At 35.3% G+C, this 19,181-nt stretch overlaps 1 protein-coding gene across 1 annotated transcript in view; it reads left to right on the top strand.

The window, feature by feature from the left end:
• Positions 1-19,181, top strand: part of LOC114533262 — a 62,616-nt gene that overhangs the window by 3,688 nt on the left and 39,747 nt on the right. The window contains exons 8-20 of the mRNA XM_028554764.1: positions 19-288; positions 516-1,037; positions 1,350-1,466; positions 3,141-3,531; positions 3,788-4,152; positions 4,431-4,550; positions 4,699-4,818; positions 4,956-5,066; positions 5,279-5,548; positions 5,973-6,503; positions 6,688-6,801; positions 7,258-7,371; positions 7,672-7,941. Coding sequence (XP_028410565.1) covers positions 19-288; positions 516-1,037; positions 1,350-1,466; positions 3,141-3,531; positions 3,788-4,152; positions 4,431-4,550; positions 4,699-4,818; positions 4,956-5,066; positions 5,279-5,548; positions 5,973-6,503; positions 6,688-6,801; positions 7,258-7,371; positions 7,672-7,941 — 3,315 coding nt within the window. The remainder of the gene's footprint in view (positions 1-18; positions 289-515; positions 1,038-1,349; positions 1,467-3,140; positions 3,532-3,787; positions 4,153-4,430; positions 4,551-4,698; positions 4,819-4,955; positions 5,067-5,278; positions 5,549-5,972; positions 6,504-6,687; positions 6,802-7,257; positions 7,372-7,671; positions 7,942-19,181) is intronic.

Here is a 19,181-nt window from a genome sequence, read left to right as displayed (position 1 = left end):
TTTTTTCCACATTTCTAGTCGAAGCGACGTGTGTAACTTATGAGATCCTCATTATAGAACGTTCGATGGAAAACGTTTTCGACTTCATGGGTAAATGCGAATATGTTCTGGCTAAAGACAGAGTAAACAACACATTTGAAATAAGACAAGAAAATGAACCTTGTGGAAATGGACTAGTAACATGTACAAAATCAATAACAGTCATCTTTCCGGGTTTAACTATCAAACTTCAGAGAGGAATGACTAATGTGAATGGTGGAGAGATCAGCTCGTCGACAAACTACGGGGGTAAATTTTTTTTTCTAATCTAAATAGATTTACAAAATTTGTTGCGTGTTGATTTATTTTGATGCATTCTATAACTGTGGTTGGTACTGACAAGTATACCGCACACACAAATTTACATAAAACAACAAAATGAACGTTCAGAATACATAATTACAAAAGATTGCAAAATTGCCACATTTTGGCTAACGATGCATGCAGTATTATTAGGGCTTTTTCATTTTTTTCAGCTGTAAACGTTACAATTCATGGCAATGGTAGGACCGTCGTGACAAGTGATTATGGTGTAACTGTGTTTTGGAACAATGTTTATAATGTTCGAGTAACAATCGCAGGTCGATACGTGAACCGAACATCAGGTTTATGTGGTACTTATAACAAAATGAAATATGATGATTTCTGGACACCTTACGGTACCATCGTAGGTGATCCAGTAGAGTTTGGAAATTCTTGGAAAGTCGATCCTACATGTGAAAATGCAACTACAGTGGACCACCCATGTGACGCCAATGCAGAGAGAAGATTGATAGCACGAGAGAATTGTTCAGCATTACTCAAGCCACCCTTCAGTAATTGTTCCAGTTATATCAATGCAACTGAAGAAGGATATATTTCAGATTGTGAATATGATATGTGTGCTTGTGAAGATGATTCTGTTGCTTGTTATTGTCAAGCGCTTCAAACGTATGCTGATGATTGCTCTTCCGACGTCAAAATAACGTGGATGAATTTAGAGCAATTTGCCATTTGCAGTAAGTATAGATAAAGATGTGAATATAGAAGGTAAACTCCATTGCGTTACGAAATTAGAATTGAAAATAAAAGCATTCGTTTCATATCTAGACTAAAAAATTAATACAAGGCTCCATACGTTTTAGTTTTCTAGTCACAAAGGTTCGTTATATAGTTGGTAAAACTAAATCTAATGCAAATTGCCGTTGTAAATACTTTACAAAAATAAGAAAACTATTATTAAAGGCTAAAAACTAATTTTACTATGCGATAGATATGGCAAACTTTTTTATACAACCAACAATTATATGAGCACTTCGCCTCTGTTTTAGACACGCCGTGCGCAAGTGCTCCATGTTATAATGGCGGAACGTGTACAGACATTGATTCTTCGTCATTTGAATGTAGATGTCCTGCCGGATATATTGGTGCCCGATGTGAGAACAAAGGTAAAAAAAAATCCATTTGGACTTTTGTACGACAATAATTATAACAATTTTTCAATGTCTTCATGAAGCATAGAATGGACCTTATTCTTTTCCTTTTCCCAATTGCTAATTCATGCAGAGTATAGCATCATCATGCACAGTATTAATTCACCCGATCTAGTCATATTCACCATCGCTATAGATAATAATAACTTTATTTTAATATATATTTGCGCTGCTGAATATGTTTTTTGATCTTAAGGCCGGCGCACACTAGAGCTATGTGCTTAGCAAAAAGTCATTCGTGGCCATTGCCGTAGCCAGTTGCTCTCGTTTGCGGGCGACTTTTCCGGGGACTTTGGTCATTCGTGCCACTTACGGCTAATATCTGGCATATTTGATAATTTCTGCCTCGCGCACCGAAATCTTTCCGTGTGCGGCGAAATGAAAGCTATCTGCTTATGGATTGTCTGAACAGCGCATGCGTAATATACGAAAGTAAACATCCAAGATGGCGAACAGTTTGCAAAAAATAAAATTATGGATGAAAGTGAAGACGAAGAGGTGTTGTTATTTTTACGTGGACGAAGCGATGGATCATGAGACGATATGGTCAAGGAGCTTTCGCAATCTTGTTCAAGTACTAAACTCAGAAGAGCCAGAGCAATTTGACAATTTCGACAATACCGTCATCTTGTCAGGCAATCATTTGAAATAATTTTTAACATTGTGAATCCGTTGACGCAACAGCAGCAAAAATGACAACACCTCTTCGTCTTCACTTTCACCCATAATTTTATTTTTTGCAATCTGTTCGCCATATTGGACTTTTGGTTTATTTTTGTATATTACACATGCGCTGTTAAGACAATCCATAAGCAGATAGCGTTCAGTTTGGCGCACACGAAAGATTTCGGACGCGAGGCAGAAATTATCAAACATGCTAGATATTTGCCGTAAGTGGCACGAATGACCAATAAGCTCGAGTGTGCGCAGGCCTTTAGGTGCTGTTCGCATGACCCGTATACAAGTAATTAACTATAAACCTGAAATACATTACCAAACGATGCACCATGTCCTTGGCTGCCGCAACCACGGGGCAGTTTGCTCTTTTATGCTCATAGACATTGAATGTCTCATTTCGTAATTTCGTTCTTCAATATGTTTGTGCTGCCGAAAGCAGAAATACGCATGCAACGTTGAATTCCATAAAAATCCATTCTTCATTTGAACTGACACACATCTAAAATACATTATTTTCCTTGTTTGTCTTTGCAAACTAAAGTCGACCCTTTTTGGAAATTCTGTCACCCCCCCCCCCAACCCTTAATTGCTTATGGCGCCTCTGACCATGTTCGAAGGGATGAGATGCTCTTTAACAGGCTTAGACCCTATAATAAAGTTTGTAATTTTCAACCTTACCATGCGCGATGAACACTACAACTACAACGAGACAATTCTATCATTAGCGAAAAATGACTAAACGTCGACTTCTATTGTTTGCCTAAATTGGAATTTTAATATCAATTTAGAGTAAATGATTCACAGAGGATATTTTTAGCTAGTGTACAGATATTCAAATTTATATCTCAAGTTTTCGGTGTAATTTAGACGCCTGCATGTGATAGAATGAATTAGCGAAGATAATGGTAGGTTTTTTCAGCACAACATTCTTAGTTTGTATTTCTGTTGTAGATCTTTGCCAAATACCATATTTATTCTTGTCAACATCATCGGGAACAGTGTCTTATAATACAGAAAACTCCACAAGTATCCCAATGAAGGTTGACGATAGAGTTGGCGCCTTATTGTCATATGATGCTATCAACAGACGGTTATATCTCTATGTTAATGGTGAAGGAATCACAAGTTATTATTTAGATGGTTCTGATGAGATGACAACAAACATCGGAAATGTGAAGTTATTCACTGTCAATGGAAGAAACAATTTGATGTATTACTACCATGAACTGCATAGTAGAATATATGTGTATAATATTACTGGTGATCAATTGCCAGCGATTGAAGTTGATGCTCTCAAAGATATATCTAGTGTAAAAGATCTGGAAATGGACACAACAAATGGGTAAGGCGAGCAAGGCTTGTTTTCTTACGATTTTTTTCAAAAATGTTTAGGTTTTTATATTAATTTTACAAGGAATATATTCCTCAACCAAAACGTGTATAAAATGAATATATTTGATGACAGCGACTCTCAACTTTCTTTCAAATTGTACTTTGTTGTTATTGCACGTAAGACTTTATGAAATTGCTCCAGGCTTGTTTAATTATTAGTTATGTCTGTGTAAGTTGGTATTGAGTTACTTTAATATCCTTCACAGTTACCTCTACATAGCAAGAGCAGGTGATCCTCCAATCGTACGTTATAACCCAGCAGATAACACAATAATGGAGTTCAATTTTGATGGTTCAGCGCAGTCAATTTCTGTGGATGAGTACAATAACGTCATTTACTGGGCAAACTATGATGGAATCAATCACAATGTTATGAAAACTAGTCTCAATAAGCAAACAATTGGTTTAAACATTAGTTATCCTGGGGCGGTTGAATTGACGTCTGATGTTCTAAATTTGTATGTCTTGGACACCAGCAGCAACCGTATTGATAAGTACTTGAAGACATCGTCCGAAAAACAAGGAAATTTTACCTATCATGTTACGATAAATGACTTGATAATCGCATATGGTGAGTTTCGCTCTTTTTCTTACTTCAACGTACATCAAACATAAGAGATAAAGTTTCTGACGTTACATTATTTTTACTGACTTGGTTACTCAATTTCCTGTCGTTCTAAACATATTAATTTTTAAGAATACATATTTTAGCTCTGCTCTGCCTAAGTGTGTTTCAGTGCTACCACACACAATAGAGTATAACAGAACATGTGTTGTTATCGAATGTTGGTTTTGATTTTTATCAGCAGGCTCGCAGAAAGAACTTATAAACATTCTATTCATTTACAGACAATGATGAATGTTGTGCTGGAAGCTTCTGTCACGTGAACTCTTCGTGTGCAAATTCTCTTGGAAGTTTCAACTGCTCTTGCAATGAGGGATTTGCTGGAAATGGCACTTATTGTGAAGGTAACTTCGCATGTATATTAAAATGACGCTAACCTGCGCAACTAGCCAATGGATGATTCCTACTTAAATACTTAATTGCTTACCAAATATAACCAAATTGGTCAAATGGGAAAAAAAAAAAAGCAGCTCTGTTTAATTTATATTGTAGACGTCAACGAATGCCTAATGAGCAATTACTGCCACGAAAATGCTACGTGCAAAAATAAAATTGGGTCATTTAAATGTGATTGTGATGAAGGTTTCATAGGAGATGGTCGTGATTGTAAAGGTAACGTTTAGATTGTATATATTCAGTATCAATGATCTTTGCACCTTTTACGCTAAGAAATGAAGTTTAATAATTCTCTAGCTTGGTTTATGGAAATCTGATAGCTCATTTTAAAATTTTAAGCAATATTTTTTTAGCTACGAACTGCAGTCTTCTTTCTTGTGGCGAAAACGAACAGTGTGTTCGAGCAGATGATATCTTTAAGTGTATTTGCAAAGACGATTATGAAGAACCTGATTGCCGTTTAGGTAAGCTCGAGCATATAGCACATGTTCATATTTGTTTTTAAACTTTTCCTACCACCAATACTTACTGAAATCTTCATATTTGTGGCTGTGAATATATATATGATATATTCTATGAATATCTTTGCCCCCAAATGATTGATATTTTTCAACGGTATACATCACGGTATACTACCTTCAACGTTATACAACATTCAATGTGTATATTTAAACAGTAAAAGCCACCTGCAATGCTCGAGGTGATCCACACTACTCCACCTTTGATGGAAAACTCTTTGATTTCATGGGAAGATGCGAATATGTTCTGGCTAAGGACAGTGTGAACAACACATTTGAAATAAGACAAGTAAATGAAGAATGTGGAAATGGTGAACCTTCCTGTACAAAATCACTGACAGTGATGTTCCCAAATGTGACAATTCAACTTCTGCGGGGAAGTGTGACAGCGAATGGCATGACAATCTCATTATCAACAATGTATATGGGTAAGTAAACATGGCTATATTGATTTGTGAGAATTTACTGCTCCTGTCCTTGATTTTTTTTATTTATAGGATATGACTCATATTAGCCATAATTTTGTCTATTTACTAATAATATGTTATTCATAGAATTGTATTTAGCCGAAATAATATCCTGAAGCGTAAAATCAAATCTTCTATGTAGCTATATGTGCATGTGTAATTTCTTAAACCGCTGCTGAGTGAACTTGGGGACAAACCGACGACCCATTGTACAGTTGCATTACGAAACTTAGACCTCTGGATATAAGACGATTCAATTGAACTTCTCGCATTATAACGTTTCTTTCATTTAAAATTGTGTAACCTGTTTATCAAGACAGAACCTAAAATCCTCGTGTTTCTTGCAAGTACTTTAATACGCTTGTAACATCATTATTTCTTTTAGCCAACGGAGTGAAGATATCCCAACCCAGAAGTGGCATTACGTTGGTCGAAAGCGATTACGGTGTCGAAGTTGAGTGGAACAACGTTCATAATGTGAGAGTGACTGTGTTTGGTCGGTACCTGAACAGAACATCTGGTTTATGTGGAACATACAATCGATATGGCGGAGATGATTTCTTTATGTCAAATGGTACAATAACAGATAGTGAAATAGAATTTGGCAATTCTTGGAAAACTGACCCTAACTGTGAAGATGCAACATTTGTTGATCATCCTTGTAAAACAAATCCGGACAGAAATGCAACTGCAAGAGCCAACTGTTCAGCTCTACGCGATTCTCCATTTGATAAATGCTCAAGTTATATCAACCCAGACTCAGAGGGTTATATTAACGATTGTGAATATGATGTTTGTGCTTGTGATGATCATCCAACTGTTTGTTTATGTCAAGCAATAGAAGCCTATGTAGATGACTGTGCCTCGTATGGAGTGAATATTACCTGGTTGAGTTATCCTCAATATCAACAATGTAGTGAGTAATCAATTCCGTCTTTCTCCGCTAAATGTAGACAAATGTATATTTATTGTGTACTTAGCGACGTCGGATAAGTAGAAACTGAATGGCTAAACAAATTTCTAGTAATGGCAGCCTCAGGTGTTTTTACAACAGTACAAGTTATTATTAGGGTTAACCAAATTTTTTATTCTCTATTCAGCTACTCCTTGTGCTAGTGATCCTTGTTTCAATGGTGGTACTTGTACAAATATTCATAGTAACTTTTCGTGTTCATGTCCTGTCGGGTTTACTGGTCACCGCTGTGAAATGGAAGGTAAGTATTTTATATGTTGTTCTGATATAGAGAAAAACTATTCTTCTTCACTCAGAATTATATTATTGGCGATACTGTAAATGCAACTTAATTTAAAGTAATTAAATCCTTAATGGAGGATAACGTGCTGTATGAATTGCAATGTAAATTTCTAATGCCTACGAAACATGATATGGTCCTAAATGTTCCTGCATAACAGACCATTTGCATGCTACACTTTTTTTCTTGGCGAGGAAAAATGTACAAAAGTACCTAGTGTTTGACGGCAAAATTGTATAAAATCCAGAAAGTAAGGCAATAATTCGCTGTAATACTTAATACCTAATGAATTACTTAGTTTGCACAGGTCTTACTGACTTGAAAATGATTCCTTTTTCGCATTGTGTACGGTTTACTCATATCTGTAACTTAATGGAACGGCGGACGAAAGGTTTTTATTTATTATTTTTATCGTAGTTGATGATTGTGATGATCTATCTTGTGGTGAAAATGAAGTTTGTGTCAGAGTTGGAGATACGTTTGATTGCGTTTGTCATCAAGATTATACAGGAGATGATTGTAAAGAAAAAGGTTGGTATGCGCGTCTAATAGCATCCGCTTTTTTTTGGAATTTTTTTTTTATTAATTATTTTTCATTCTTTGTCAGAAGTCTCGATTAAATGTTTACTTCGGATAAGATGATTCGTATTGCAGCGTATACAATATTTTGGTTCAAAAGAATGACTGTCACTATCGACTTTGCTTCTCTGCTTTGAAAATTAATACCACGAAATAGCATTTTACTTCAAATCACGAAACTGCTTTTAGCAAATTAAGGTTGATTTATCATGAAAGTGACTTTCTTTTCGTTTTTCATACTTTTCTCCGTAGTGGAAGCAACGTGTGTAACTTATGGGGATCCTCATTATAAAACATTCGATGGAAAACGTTTTGACTTCATGGGTAAATGCGAATATGTCCTGGCTAAAGACAGAGTAAACAACACATTTGAAATAAGACAAGAAAATGAACCTTGTGGAAATGGACTAGTAACATGTACGAAATCAATAACAGTCATCTTCCCGGGTTTAACTATCAAACTTCAGAGAGGAATGACTAATGTGAATGGTGGAGAGATCAGCTCGTCGACAAACTACGGGGGTAAAATTTATTCTAATCTAAATACATTTACAAAATTTGTTGCATCTTGATTTTAATTTTAATGCATTCATTAATTGTGGTTGGTACATGTACTGACAAGGATAACGTACACACAAATTTCTATTGCTACTTTACACAGCTAAGTGTAGATCTGCCTATATATGCGTACAAATGAAATGAATTTTGACCTTGTTGTTCCAAAATACAAAAACATTTCGCAGTAGCGAATAATACTCAATAATGCATGCACTATTACAGTTAACGAAACGACAAAATGATCGTTCAGAATACGTCATTACAGAAGATAACAAGGCTGCCACATCTTGGCTAACTACCAGAATTTTTTTCATTTTATTCAGCTGTAAACATTACAATTCACGGCAATGGTAGGACCGTCGTCACAAGTGATTATGGTGTAACTGTGTTTTGGAACAATGTTTATAATGTTCGAGTAACAATCGGAGGTCGATACGTGAACAGAACATCAGGTTTATGTGGTACTTATAACAAAATGAAATATGATGATTTCTGGACACCTTACGGTACTATCGTAGGTGATCCAGTAGAGTTCGGAAATTCTTGGAAAGTCGACCCTACATGTGAAAATGCAACTACAGTGGATCACCCATGTGACGCCAATTTAGAGAGAAGATTGATAGCACGACAGAATTGTTCAGCATTACTCAAGCCACCCTTCAGTAATTGTTCCAGTTATATCAATGCAACTGAAGAAGGATATATTTCAGATTGTGAATATGATATGTGTGCTTGTGAAGATGATTCTGTTGCTTGTTATTGTCAAGCGCTTCAGGTGTATGCTGATGATTGTTCTCCCGACGTCGAAATAACGTGGATGAATTTAAATGAATTCGCCATTTGCAGTAAGTAAATTGAATTCTAGTATTACAAAAATTACGCTTTGGTACTTTTTGAAACAAACATCAACAATTTACTGGAAACCATTGGCTAACTCGCCTCACGCGCAACAGTGGCGTATTCAGCATCAAAAAACGCTTTTTTTCTCATCATGTGTCTATTGTATTTTTGCCAAATTTACTAATGGTATTCGTCTTGCTAAGCTCCTCAACCTTGACTTGAGTAATATGTTAATGAAAAGATTGCTATTGGTTATCTGTGCAAAATGTAACAGTCGTGTGATGAGAGAGGAACAATTTTTTGCATAAATCTACCTCAACTTAATTAATGAGTTGTATTGTAGTTTTATGTGGTCTCCAAAACATGTATATTCTATTAACTGTGTGTTAACAGACTGTAAAGACAATTGATTTGAAAAGTAATGAAATTATATTATTATATGAGTATATTTTTTTTCCACAGGTACCCCGTGTGCAAGCGCGCCATGTTATAATGGAGGAAGCTGTACAAACGTTGGTAATTCATTCGAGTGTAGATGTCCTGCTGGATTTCTTGGAGATAGATGTGAAATGGAAGGTATGAGCAAACATAATAATTATAGTATAATACAATTTGTCGTCGAAAGTTTCGTCATGTTTATAGGCGATCCAGCGCTGGAATCGCCCGGTATTTAAGGCCAGGGATACATGTTGCAATTTTTTTTGCATCATGCAATGTAGTTCTAATTTTAAGAGATGTAAATTAGTGAAGAGTTTTCAAAATGTAGGTGTAAGAAACGTCAATGCATGGAGTGTAATAAAACAAAAGTTCGGTGGTTGCGAAATTTACGTCTCTCGAAACAAAAATTGCATCGTGTAACAGACCCTTTAGTGAACAAGGGGGGAATTTCGTTTTACAACAGTCAGCAAGTTTGTTTACATTTTCAGTAACCCAATCAGAATGCATAAATTTTGACTATTCTCAGTAAAAAGGTACATTATTTACCATTTTATATGAAGTATTAAAAATGTTGGCATTCTGATTAGCTTTGCCTGAAAAATATAAACAAATATGGGGTTTAGGCCGGTTAAAACGAAATTCCTCCTTCGTCCTTTAGTGTGGATATGTGAGTTTGTTGTTAGACACAAATGTGTCGGTGTGGCAATGATTTTTCATGGTCGAAAACAAGGGTATATTAACCGATGATTTCAAGCGTCGTCTTACTCACGTCTGTTCTCTGCTCTTTATGTGAATGCATGAGAGGCCCGCTGATTACAAAATTGCTCCTTTGTATATATCCTGTTTTTTTATTATTTATAACTCTACTGTAGTTGATATCAATTTTGGCGTATAGAAATTCAAAATAGTTATAATCCATGCTGCTCTTCGTTTTTATTACGAGCAGTGGCGTAGCCAGCCTGACGATTTTGTCCCGCTTTGTAAATTTCGAGTCATTATAATTATTCATGTCTTTAGAAATCTATTGTTTTCGCAGTCAGTGAACATTAAAATATTAGCATAGCGGGACAAATCGACAGGCTGGGTACGCTACTTATTACAACCTGTAACCCTGGTCAGTGGTCAGAAGCCAGTCTATGATAAATTGATAATTAAGTGTACCAATCTGCCAATTCAAGATATGTTCGTTTTTTCGCATTTTCTAAACATAAGGGAGTGCCATCACTTTATAATATATTATATTGTTTGAAAATAATAACATAAATCTGGTGTCTTTTTGAAATTAGCATTTTGAGTTTACATTTTTTTTTATAGATCGTTGCCAAATACCATATTTATTCCTCTCAACATCATCGGGAACAGTATCTTATAACACAGAAAACTCCACAAGTATCCCAATGAAGGTTGACGATAGAGTTGACGCCTTATTGTCATACGATGGTATCAACAAACGGTTATATCTCTATGTTGATGGTGAAGGAATCACAAGTTATTATTTAGATGGTTCTGATGCGAAGACAACAGCCATCGGAAATGTCGAGTTATTCACCGTCGATGGAAGAAACAATTTGATATATTTCTATCACGGCCTACACGATAGAATATATGTGTACAATATTACAAGTGGTAAAGAAACTCAAGTGACTGCGCTCGCAGATGTATTTGGTGTGAAAGACCTGGAAATGGGCACAACAAATGGGTAAGGCTATCAACTGTCTATTTTCATTGTAGCTCAGTTTTATTATTGCTTTCTTAAGATTCTCTTCCGCAGTATACTGGGTTTTTACTTATAAATATAAATTATTTCCAACAAATATGAAATGTATGGTAATTATATAAGATAACAGCAACTCAGGTTCTTCCTGTTTGACTGCACGAGAAGAGGATTTAAATTTCTAAAAATGTTCCAAACTTGTTTGACACATTAGATATGTTCGTGTATGTTTGAGCCTGGACGCCACCTTTTGGTACCAAAAACAAAATAGCTGAAAAAAAAAATTTCACTATTTCAATTAAAATATCTTTACTTTTCCTAAGGATTTTTCAACAATAATTTTTATACTTTGTTATTGCTTCGGAAAATTTACAAAGAAAGCCGGAACCGTCAAATAGCATGCATTGTTGCTGACGTCATATCTTTAGCCCTATAGCGAGGGCTAGCCGTTCCTGTTACGTTTATGTGAAAAATTTTCAGCCCTACCAGGCGAGATCTCGGGTAGTCAATAGCGAGATCTTGCCTGGTAGCTAGGGCTGGCCTTACTCTCATGTAAACGAGATCTACGTTCTTTAGTATGGATTTATAGTAGCACGAGCGATCTCGCTTGGTAGGGCTAGCCCTCCCGTAAGGCTCATGTAAACAGCCCCGAAGAAATAACTTTCTCTTTGATCAGTATAATAACAAAATTTCTGTCACACTTATTGAGGGTGAGTGTGAGTGAGCTTTTTAAATTTGTTCTGTATTTTTTTACAGTCACCTCTACATAGCAAAGGCAAACGAACCCCCAATCGTTCGTTACAATCCATTAGATGAATCAACAATGGAGTTCGGTTATGATGGTGCCTCAGCACAGTCAATTTCCTTCGACGAATTTAATAATGTTATATATTGGGCGAACTTTCAAAATAACAAACACAGTGTTATGAAAACTACGCTCAATAAACAAACGATAAGCTTGAACATTACTTATTCTGGGGAGATTGACTTGACTTCAGATGTGCTTAACTTGTACATATTGGACAAGGTCAACAAACGCATTGACAAGTATTTGAAGTCATCGCTCGAAAAACAAGGAAATATCACCCACGATGTTGCAATATATGATTTAATAATCGGATATGGTGAGTTTCCAATGGAGAGTCCTAACGCCTGTATTCTAAAAGCTCACTCACACTCAAACTCATTGAGTGGGAGATCTTAATCTGCTCATAACGTTTCAATGGCGGTATTTCCAGCCGAATAGGAGCTTGATTTTCAGTGATTTACCTTATATCTTTCTATCTATTCAGAGAAAACTTTCTCATTGATCAGCATTAACAAAATTTATATGTCACACTCAATGAGTATGAGTGTGAGTGAGCTTTTTGAATACAGGCGTATGTCTTTTTCTCTTTTATTAATACAACTAATTATTTCAAACGAATATAATTGTACACGTCATTTTATAATTTTTTTTTCCAATTTCTCGTTTTAGCTTCTATTATTTAAGTCATATTTCCCCATTCCCTCCTTTCTTCCTTTTCATAGTTCAAACAAATTATAAAAAATTCTCGCTGACTTTAGACATTTTCATCGTTGACAAATCGTATATTCTATAAAATAAATTATTAAGAAATGTGGTCATGTATTTAGGGTCTAGTTATTTTCATGGATGAGTAGCAATATTATACAGAAGGGGTTATAACTTAATGAATTGGTTTAATTTGCAGACAAAGACGAATGTTGTGTTGGAACTTCCTGCCACATAAATTCTTCTTGCGCAAATTCACTAGGAAGTTTCAGTTGTTCTTGTAATGACGGATTTACTGGAAATGGCACTTACTGTGAAGGTAACATTTTAATACGTAAAAGAAAGCGCCCCCTCCCAGGTTTCATGCACACGCCAAATTTTTTCAAATACTCTTTTGTGTAACGAAAAGTGATCTTTTTTTAGAAGGCTGTGTTAATTTGAATTATTTCAACCTGACGAAGCTGAGTTGTCTTATTTTTTAGTATAGCATTTAAGAATTTAAGCAGCAGAATTTTGATGTATATAACCTGATATGTCGGTTACCAAATACGATTACATGGGGTCTACATGTGGCTACATGGGGTGCACATGTTTAGACATGTGCATCACATGTGGTTGACATGTAGACTCCACTCAAAATCCAGACGCGTCTAAGATGCTTGAAGCGACGTGCACCGTGCACGAGGCACTGAATTTAAATTCCCAATATTGCGTGACTTTTAAATTTATTTGACTTCATTTCGCTCTCGAAAAAAATTGAATTATAGTTTGGTCTTTATTGCTTGAAATTTCATTTTTATATAATTCCCTGAACCACATGAAATGAACGTCTACATACACACTAGAATTTCAATTTATTTCCATTTTTAATTACCCAAGTTTAGTCTTTTGAGGGTTAGTGGATAAATAAAAATGAAACCAAAATACAAATTTATGCAACAACAATCCGGATTCACGCTATACATATATCTCAAAATTATTTTCACGTTCCAGATGTCAACGAATGCTCAATGAATCATTCTTGCCACCAAAATGCTACGTGCACAAACAGAATTGGGTCATTCAAATGTGATTGTAATGAGGGTTTTATTGGAGATGGTATTAATTGTGAAGGCAAGTTTTTGGTTATTGCAGAGACACTTATCTTGCATGTTATCGAACTGGACAGAGAAAATTTGATTTGTAGGAAAATTTAATTTATTATTACTATATAGTTAAAAAATATTGGGTGGGTTTTATTTTCAACTATATTATGTTTTTTATGAATGATTACTTTCCCGCACCTCATTAATGGAGAAATGCCATACAGGAAGCATGGCCGATCGCAAAATTTTAAAAGCCAAATGCTTAAATCGCGAAGTAACGATTTAAAACTTTTCCATGCTACAGCAATTTTTGATCATTGGGAATACAGAAAAACAAACGTATTAATAATAGTTCAGAATGTTTTTTGCTTTTTTTTTTATGATATTGTTGCTTATAGTAATACAATTGTTCGTTCTCTATAATGTCAATCAAACTATTTTTAGCAACCAACTGCAGTGTTCTTTCATGTGACGAAAACGAACGGTGCGCGCAGGTGGATGATATCTTTAAGTGTATTTGCAAAGACGACTATGAAGAACCTGATTGCCGTTTAGGTGAGAAAATGATTTTTTATATTTCGTATTCTACTATTCTTCTATAGCTTTCATGGACAAACAACCACGCCAACAGTATTGAGACGTTCTCTGGTTGTAAATAGTTATTAAAAGCATTCTTTATTCTTTTATTTCATTTTTTTAACTATATACCTGTTAAAGCTAGCTGCTGTTTGTCAGTCGAGCTTTAACTGTACCTTCGTTTAAATTCAGTATTTTTTTGTTCTGACAGCTCAAGCCAGTTGTAAAGCTCGAGGTGATCCGCACTACTCCACATTTGATGGAAAACTCTTTGATTTCATGGGAAGATGCGAATATGTTCTGGCTAAAGACAGTGTGAACAACACATTTGAAATACGACAAGTGAATGAAGAATGTGGAAATGGTGAACCTTCCTGTACAAAGTCATTGACGGTGATGTTCCCAAATGTGACTATTCAACTTCTGCGAGGAAGTATATCTGTGAATGGCGAAGAATACAACTCATCCGCATACTACGAAGGTAGGTCAATTAAGTTCTGTAGTTAAAATTCAGGGAAATATACCTTCAGGTTTTTTTTCATTAAATTCTCTTTCTTTATTATGAAGGTATTAATATAACAATGTTTAATGGAATAACAACGATAAAGAGTGATGAAGGTGTCGAAGTTGAGTGGAACAACGTCCATAATGTGAGAGTGACTGTGTTTGGTCGTTACCTGAACAGAACATCTGGTTTATGTGGAACATATAATCGATATGGCAGAGATGATTTCTTGATGTCAAATGGTACAATAACAGACAATGAAGTAGAATTCGGCAATTCTTGGAAAACTGACCCTAGCTGTGAAGATGCAACATTTGTTGATCATCCTTGTACAACAAATCCTGACAGAAATGCAACTGCAAGAGCCAACTGTTCAGCTCTACGCGATTCTCCATTTGATAAATGCTCAAGTTATATCAACCCAGACTCAGAGGGTTATATTAGCGATTGTGAATACGATGTTTGTGCTTGTGATGATCATCCAACTGTTTGTTTATGTCAAGCAATAGAGGCGTATGCCGATGACTGTGCCTCGTATGGAGTGAATATTAACTGGTTGAGTCTTCTTCAATATCAGCAATGTAGTGAGTAATCAATTCCGTTTTTCTCTGCTAAATGAGGAAAAATGTCTATGTATAATGCTTATAATATGTATTAATATCCGATAAATGGAAACCGAATGGGTAAGCAAATTTCTAGTAATGCATGGCAGCCTCAAACATGCTTTCTATATCATGATATTTTTCAGGAGCTGGCCTTTTCTTCTTTTGATAGATCCGAAAGTGAAAATAATTATGAAAGCTTCGAAATATAAGTGCCCTTAAACATCTGGGGATGGTTGTATCAAGTCCGTTTAGCATAAACAATGGCTAAGTGAAAATTAAAAAACACTCTTTCATCTGTCTTGAATGAGTAAACTTGAATATTTTGCGTTGAATAATTTTATGTAGTCGTAGACAGTATATCTTTGTATTAAGATAAAAAACATTCAGTTCGCTTGTTGAATAAAACGTTAGACTAACCACCGTTCAAGCTATAAACGGGCTTGATACAACCGGCCCCTGCATTTAATCATACACCCGTTCACATGTATAAAAATCATAGCTGAAATCGCGGATAATAAAGTGTAAACGGGTCTCTTTAGTGTTTATCCCCTGAACCATTATGAACCATTACAAGTTTTGTGGACTCATTTCCAGATTATGTTTTTACAATTTTTAAATTATCTAACGGAACTATTATTTCATTTAAACAACGAAGCAACCATGCTCTCGTATTGTTATCCTAAAACTTCATAATTCTCTGCAATTTTTGTTCATACTCTAAAAGTTTAGGTCGTGTATTTTGAGATTCAGAGTTGATTCATATTAATCTTACTATTATTCAGCTACTCCTTGTGCAAGTGATCCATGTTACAATGGTGGTACTTGTTCAAACGTTGGAGCAGTTTCATACTCTTGTTCATGTCCTATTGGATTTACTGGTGACCGCTGTCAGATAAGAGGTAATAAATTACATATAAAACATCCAGGGCCGTCGCTAGAAGCTTAATTAGGGGGGGGGGTGCATATTCATATATTCGCCGTATGCCCGACGGATTTTAATGGCATCGCCGATAGCGCCGGTCCATTACGGAAAAGTGCCGTTCTATTAGGGAAACTAATGGACTGCTGAAAATTCTTCTCAGCCAATCACTGAGCTCCATTTCACCGGAAGTGACTCTTGCCGTACAATAATAGATTTTATTGCCTGCGTCGTATTTTAAGTTTGTCCCTTGAATACAATAAAATGATAATGAAAATTTCTGTTTTATTTTTTAGTTCTCAGTTGCAGTGATTTGAGTTGTGGTGAAAATGAAATTTGTGTTGCCGCAGGCGAATCCTACCAATGCGTTTGCCACCCTGATTATGAGGGGGGAAATTGCAAAAAAAGAGGTAGATTTTGTTCGGCCTTGTTGTTACGATCTAAATCTAATTACATTATATAACTGTATAACGTCGTGATGCTGGTAAAAATGATCGAAAAACTGTCCTTGGGATCACTGTGTCTGTTGAAAGCTTTAAGATAGGATTTTTTATTTGATTTGATTTGTAAAATTTGCGCGTCCTAAGGTGTCGTTAGTTAACGTAGTAATTCATAGATGGAATAGTGATATTTTTCCATATGACAAAAGAAATAATTATAATTAACCTTTTGTTTTTAAGCTTGGTTAGTGTAATGTATGAGGTTTGCCTCGTGCGAAATCTCTAACTTTATTTTGCGCCTCTGCGCGTACACACAGTAGCCAATTCAAATTCAATATTCATGGAAATTTGAATATATGCTTTTTGTAGTTGAAGCAACGTGCAGAGCACAGGGGGATCCGCATTATAGAACGTTGGATGGGAAGAAGTTTGATTTCATGGGTGATTGTGAATATGTTTTGGCAAAGGACTTCGTAAATAACACATTTGAAATAAGACAAGAAAATGAACCCTGTGGAAATGGCTTGCCAACTTGTACAAAGAAATTGACAATTATTTTCCCAGATTTAAAAATCGAGCTTCGTCGGGGACAAACTCTAGTTAACGGTGAAGAAGTAACATTTCCGTTCAGCTACCAAGGTAAAAAAAGACACTGTATTATATATATAGTACTAGACACTGTATTATATATATAGTACTTCTATTTAAATTAAACTATAATTATGAAAATTTGAAAATACATCAAATCATTATAATATTATTCTTTTTACATACTATGTCATCGTACATTCTTGCCAACACGTCAGAGGTTAGGTGTCACTCTCATATATTTTTTCGGTCTCTTCAAGGTGTAAACATTTCCGAGCCAGGAAGTGATCAAACAATTACAAGTGATTATGGTGTGACAGTATTTTGGAACAATGTCTATAATGTACGCGTCAAAATTCCTGGACGATACATAAACCGAACATCAGGCTTATGTGGTACTTATAATGATGAGAAGGATGACGACTTTTGGACACCTAATGGAACAATCGTAACTGACCCAGTAGAGTTTGGAAATTCTTGGAAAGTCGATCCTACATGTGAAGATGCAACTACAGTTGAACACCCATGTGTTTTGAAACCAGAGAGAAGATTGATAGCACGAGATAATTGTTCAACATTACTTAAACCACCCTTCAGTAATTGTTCCAGTTATATCAATGCAACTGAAGAAGGATATATTTCAGATTGTGAATATGATATGTGTGCTTGTGAAGATGATCCTGTTGTTTGTTATTGTCAAGCTCTTGAAGCGTATGCTGATGATTGTTCTCCTGACGTAGATATCGATTGGAAACCCAGCTTTCCAGAGTGCAGTGAGTAGTGTGCTACAGTTTATATAAAATTTACAAGTACGATGTGTCCTATGGTGAAATTCGCCAATTTTCTATCTTTACTGCCTTATATGCTAATCGTTTGCCGATCACCATTTCTAGAGAAAATAATGTTTTTCAATGTACAAAAATAATACCTGGATTACTTTAAAGTGAAATCGTCAACCGTAACTTTGAAAGTTGGTGCCGTTTAATGTATACTGCGAAATTAACTGTGTATATTTTGTTTCAGGTACTCCGTGTGCAAGTGCTCCATGTTACAATGGAGGCAGTTGTACGAACGTTGGTTCTACATCATTTGAATGTAGATGTCCTGCAGGATATTTGGGGGATAGATGTGAAACAAAAGGTAACGAAAATATTAGTACCGCCTCTGACTTACCTCTTACCTTACTACGCTTTAAATCATGAATAATCATAGGCAGCCCGGTCAATGCGAGTACATCATGAGAAGATAGTATGACGTACCCGCATTGACCGGGCAGCCTATGAAATAATATGCTTTGGTAGCAATAAAACCAAATTTAACTTCAAACTCTCCTACGATTGAAACACGGCAAATGTTGGTAATGTGTATTAAATTAATTTTTATCATGTTAATTAACTAAAAACTAGAAATACACGAATGTAAAATGCCCTCGCCTAATGCAATTAACTTAATAATTATAATTTCAACAGTGATATGTTATAGTACTCGTATCTGCTGAATGATTGACTTCCCATTCGTATCAAATAAAATCCTGTACAATTAAGTCCATGTACAATTTTTATTCACTCTCGAGCTATCAAATATTTGCAAATTCAACTATAATTTTTACGAATAGTTTTAAATACTACATTTTTAGCGAAATTTCAATTCATTTCTAAACCAGATCCACCTTTAAACTTCGTTTGAAATAACTGCTTTCCGAACTAAAATAATTCTAACGAAATTGAGGGATAAATTCTAGCAGGTATCGCACATTTGTTGATAAACCCATATATCAAACTTACAAAATACGTGCATGCTTAAAAATACAAAATCACCCCATTCACCTGTTCAAAAATACTCTAAAAAACATTAAAATTGTACATTTTTACCACCCATTTTTTTATCCGAAAGCATCTTTTACATTCCCCTTGAATCAATTGCTTTTTTTAAATAATTATTTTCAGGATAATTCGAGTGAAAAATATTATTTCAAAACAAA

Source organism: Dendronephthya gigantea, unplaced genomic scaffold (assembly GCF_004324835.1).
Source record: "Dendronephthya gigantea isolate DGI-Jeju-01 unplaced genomic scaffold, DenGig_1.0 000088F, whole genome shotgun sequence".
Classification (NCBI taxonomy): domain Eukaryota; kingdom Metazoa; phylum Cnidaria; class Anthozoa; order Malacalcyonacea; family Nephtheidae; genus Dendronephthya; species Dendronephthya gigantea.
The sequence above is the reverse complement of the archived record's forward strand: the minus strand, read 5'-3'. Positions and strand labels throughout refer to the sequence as shown.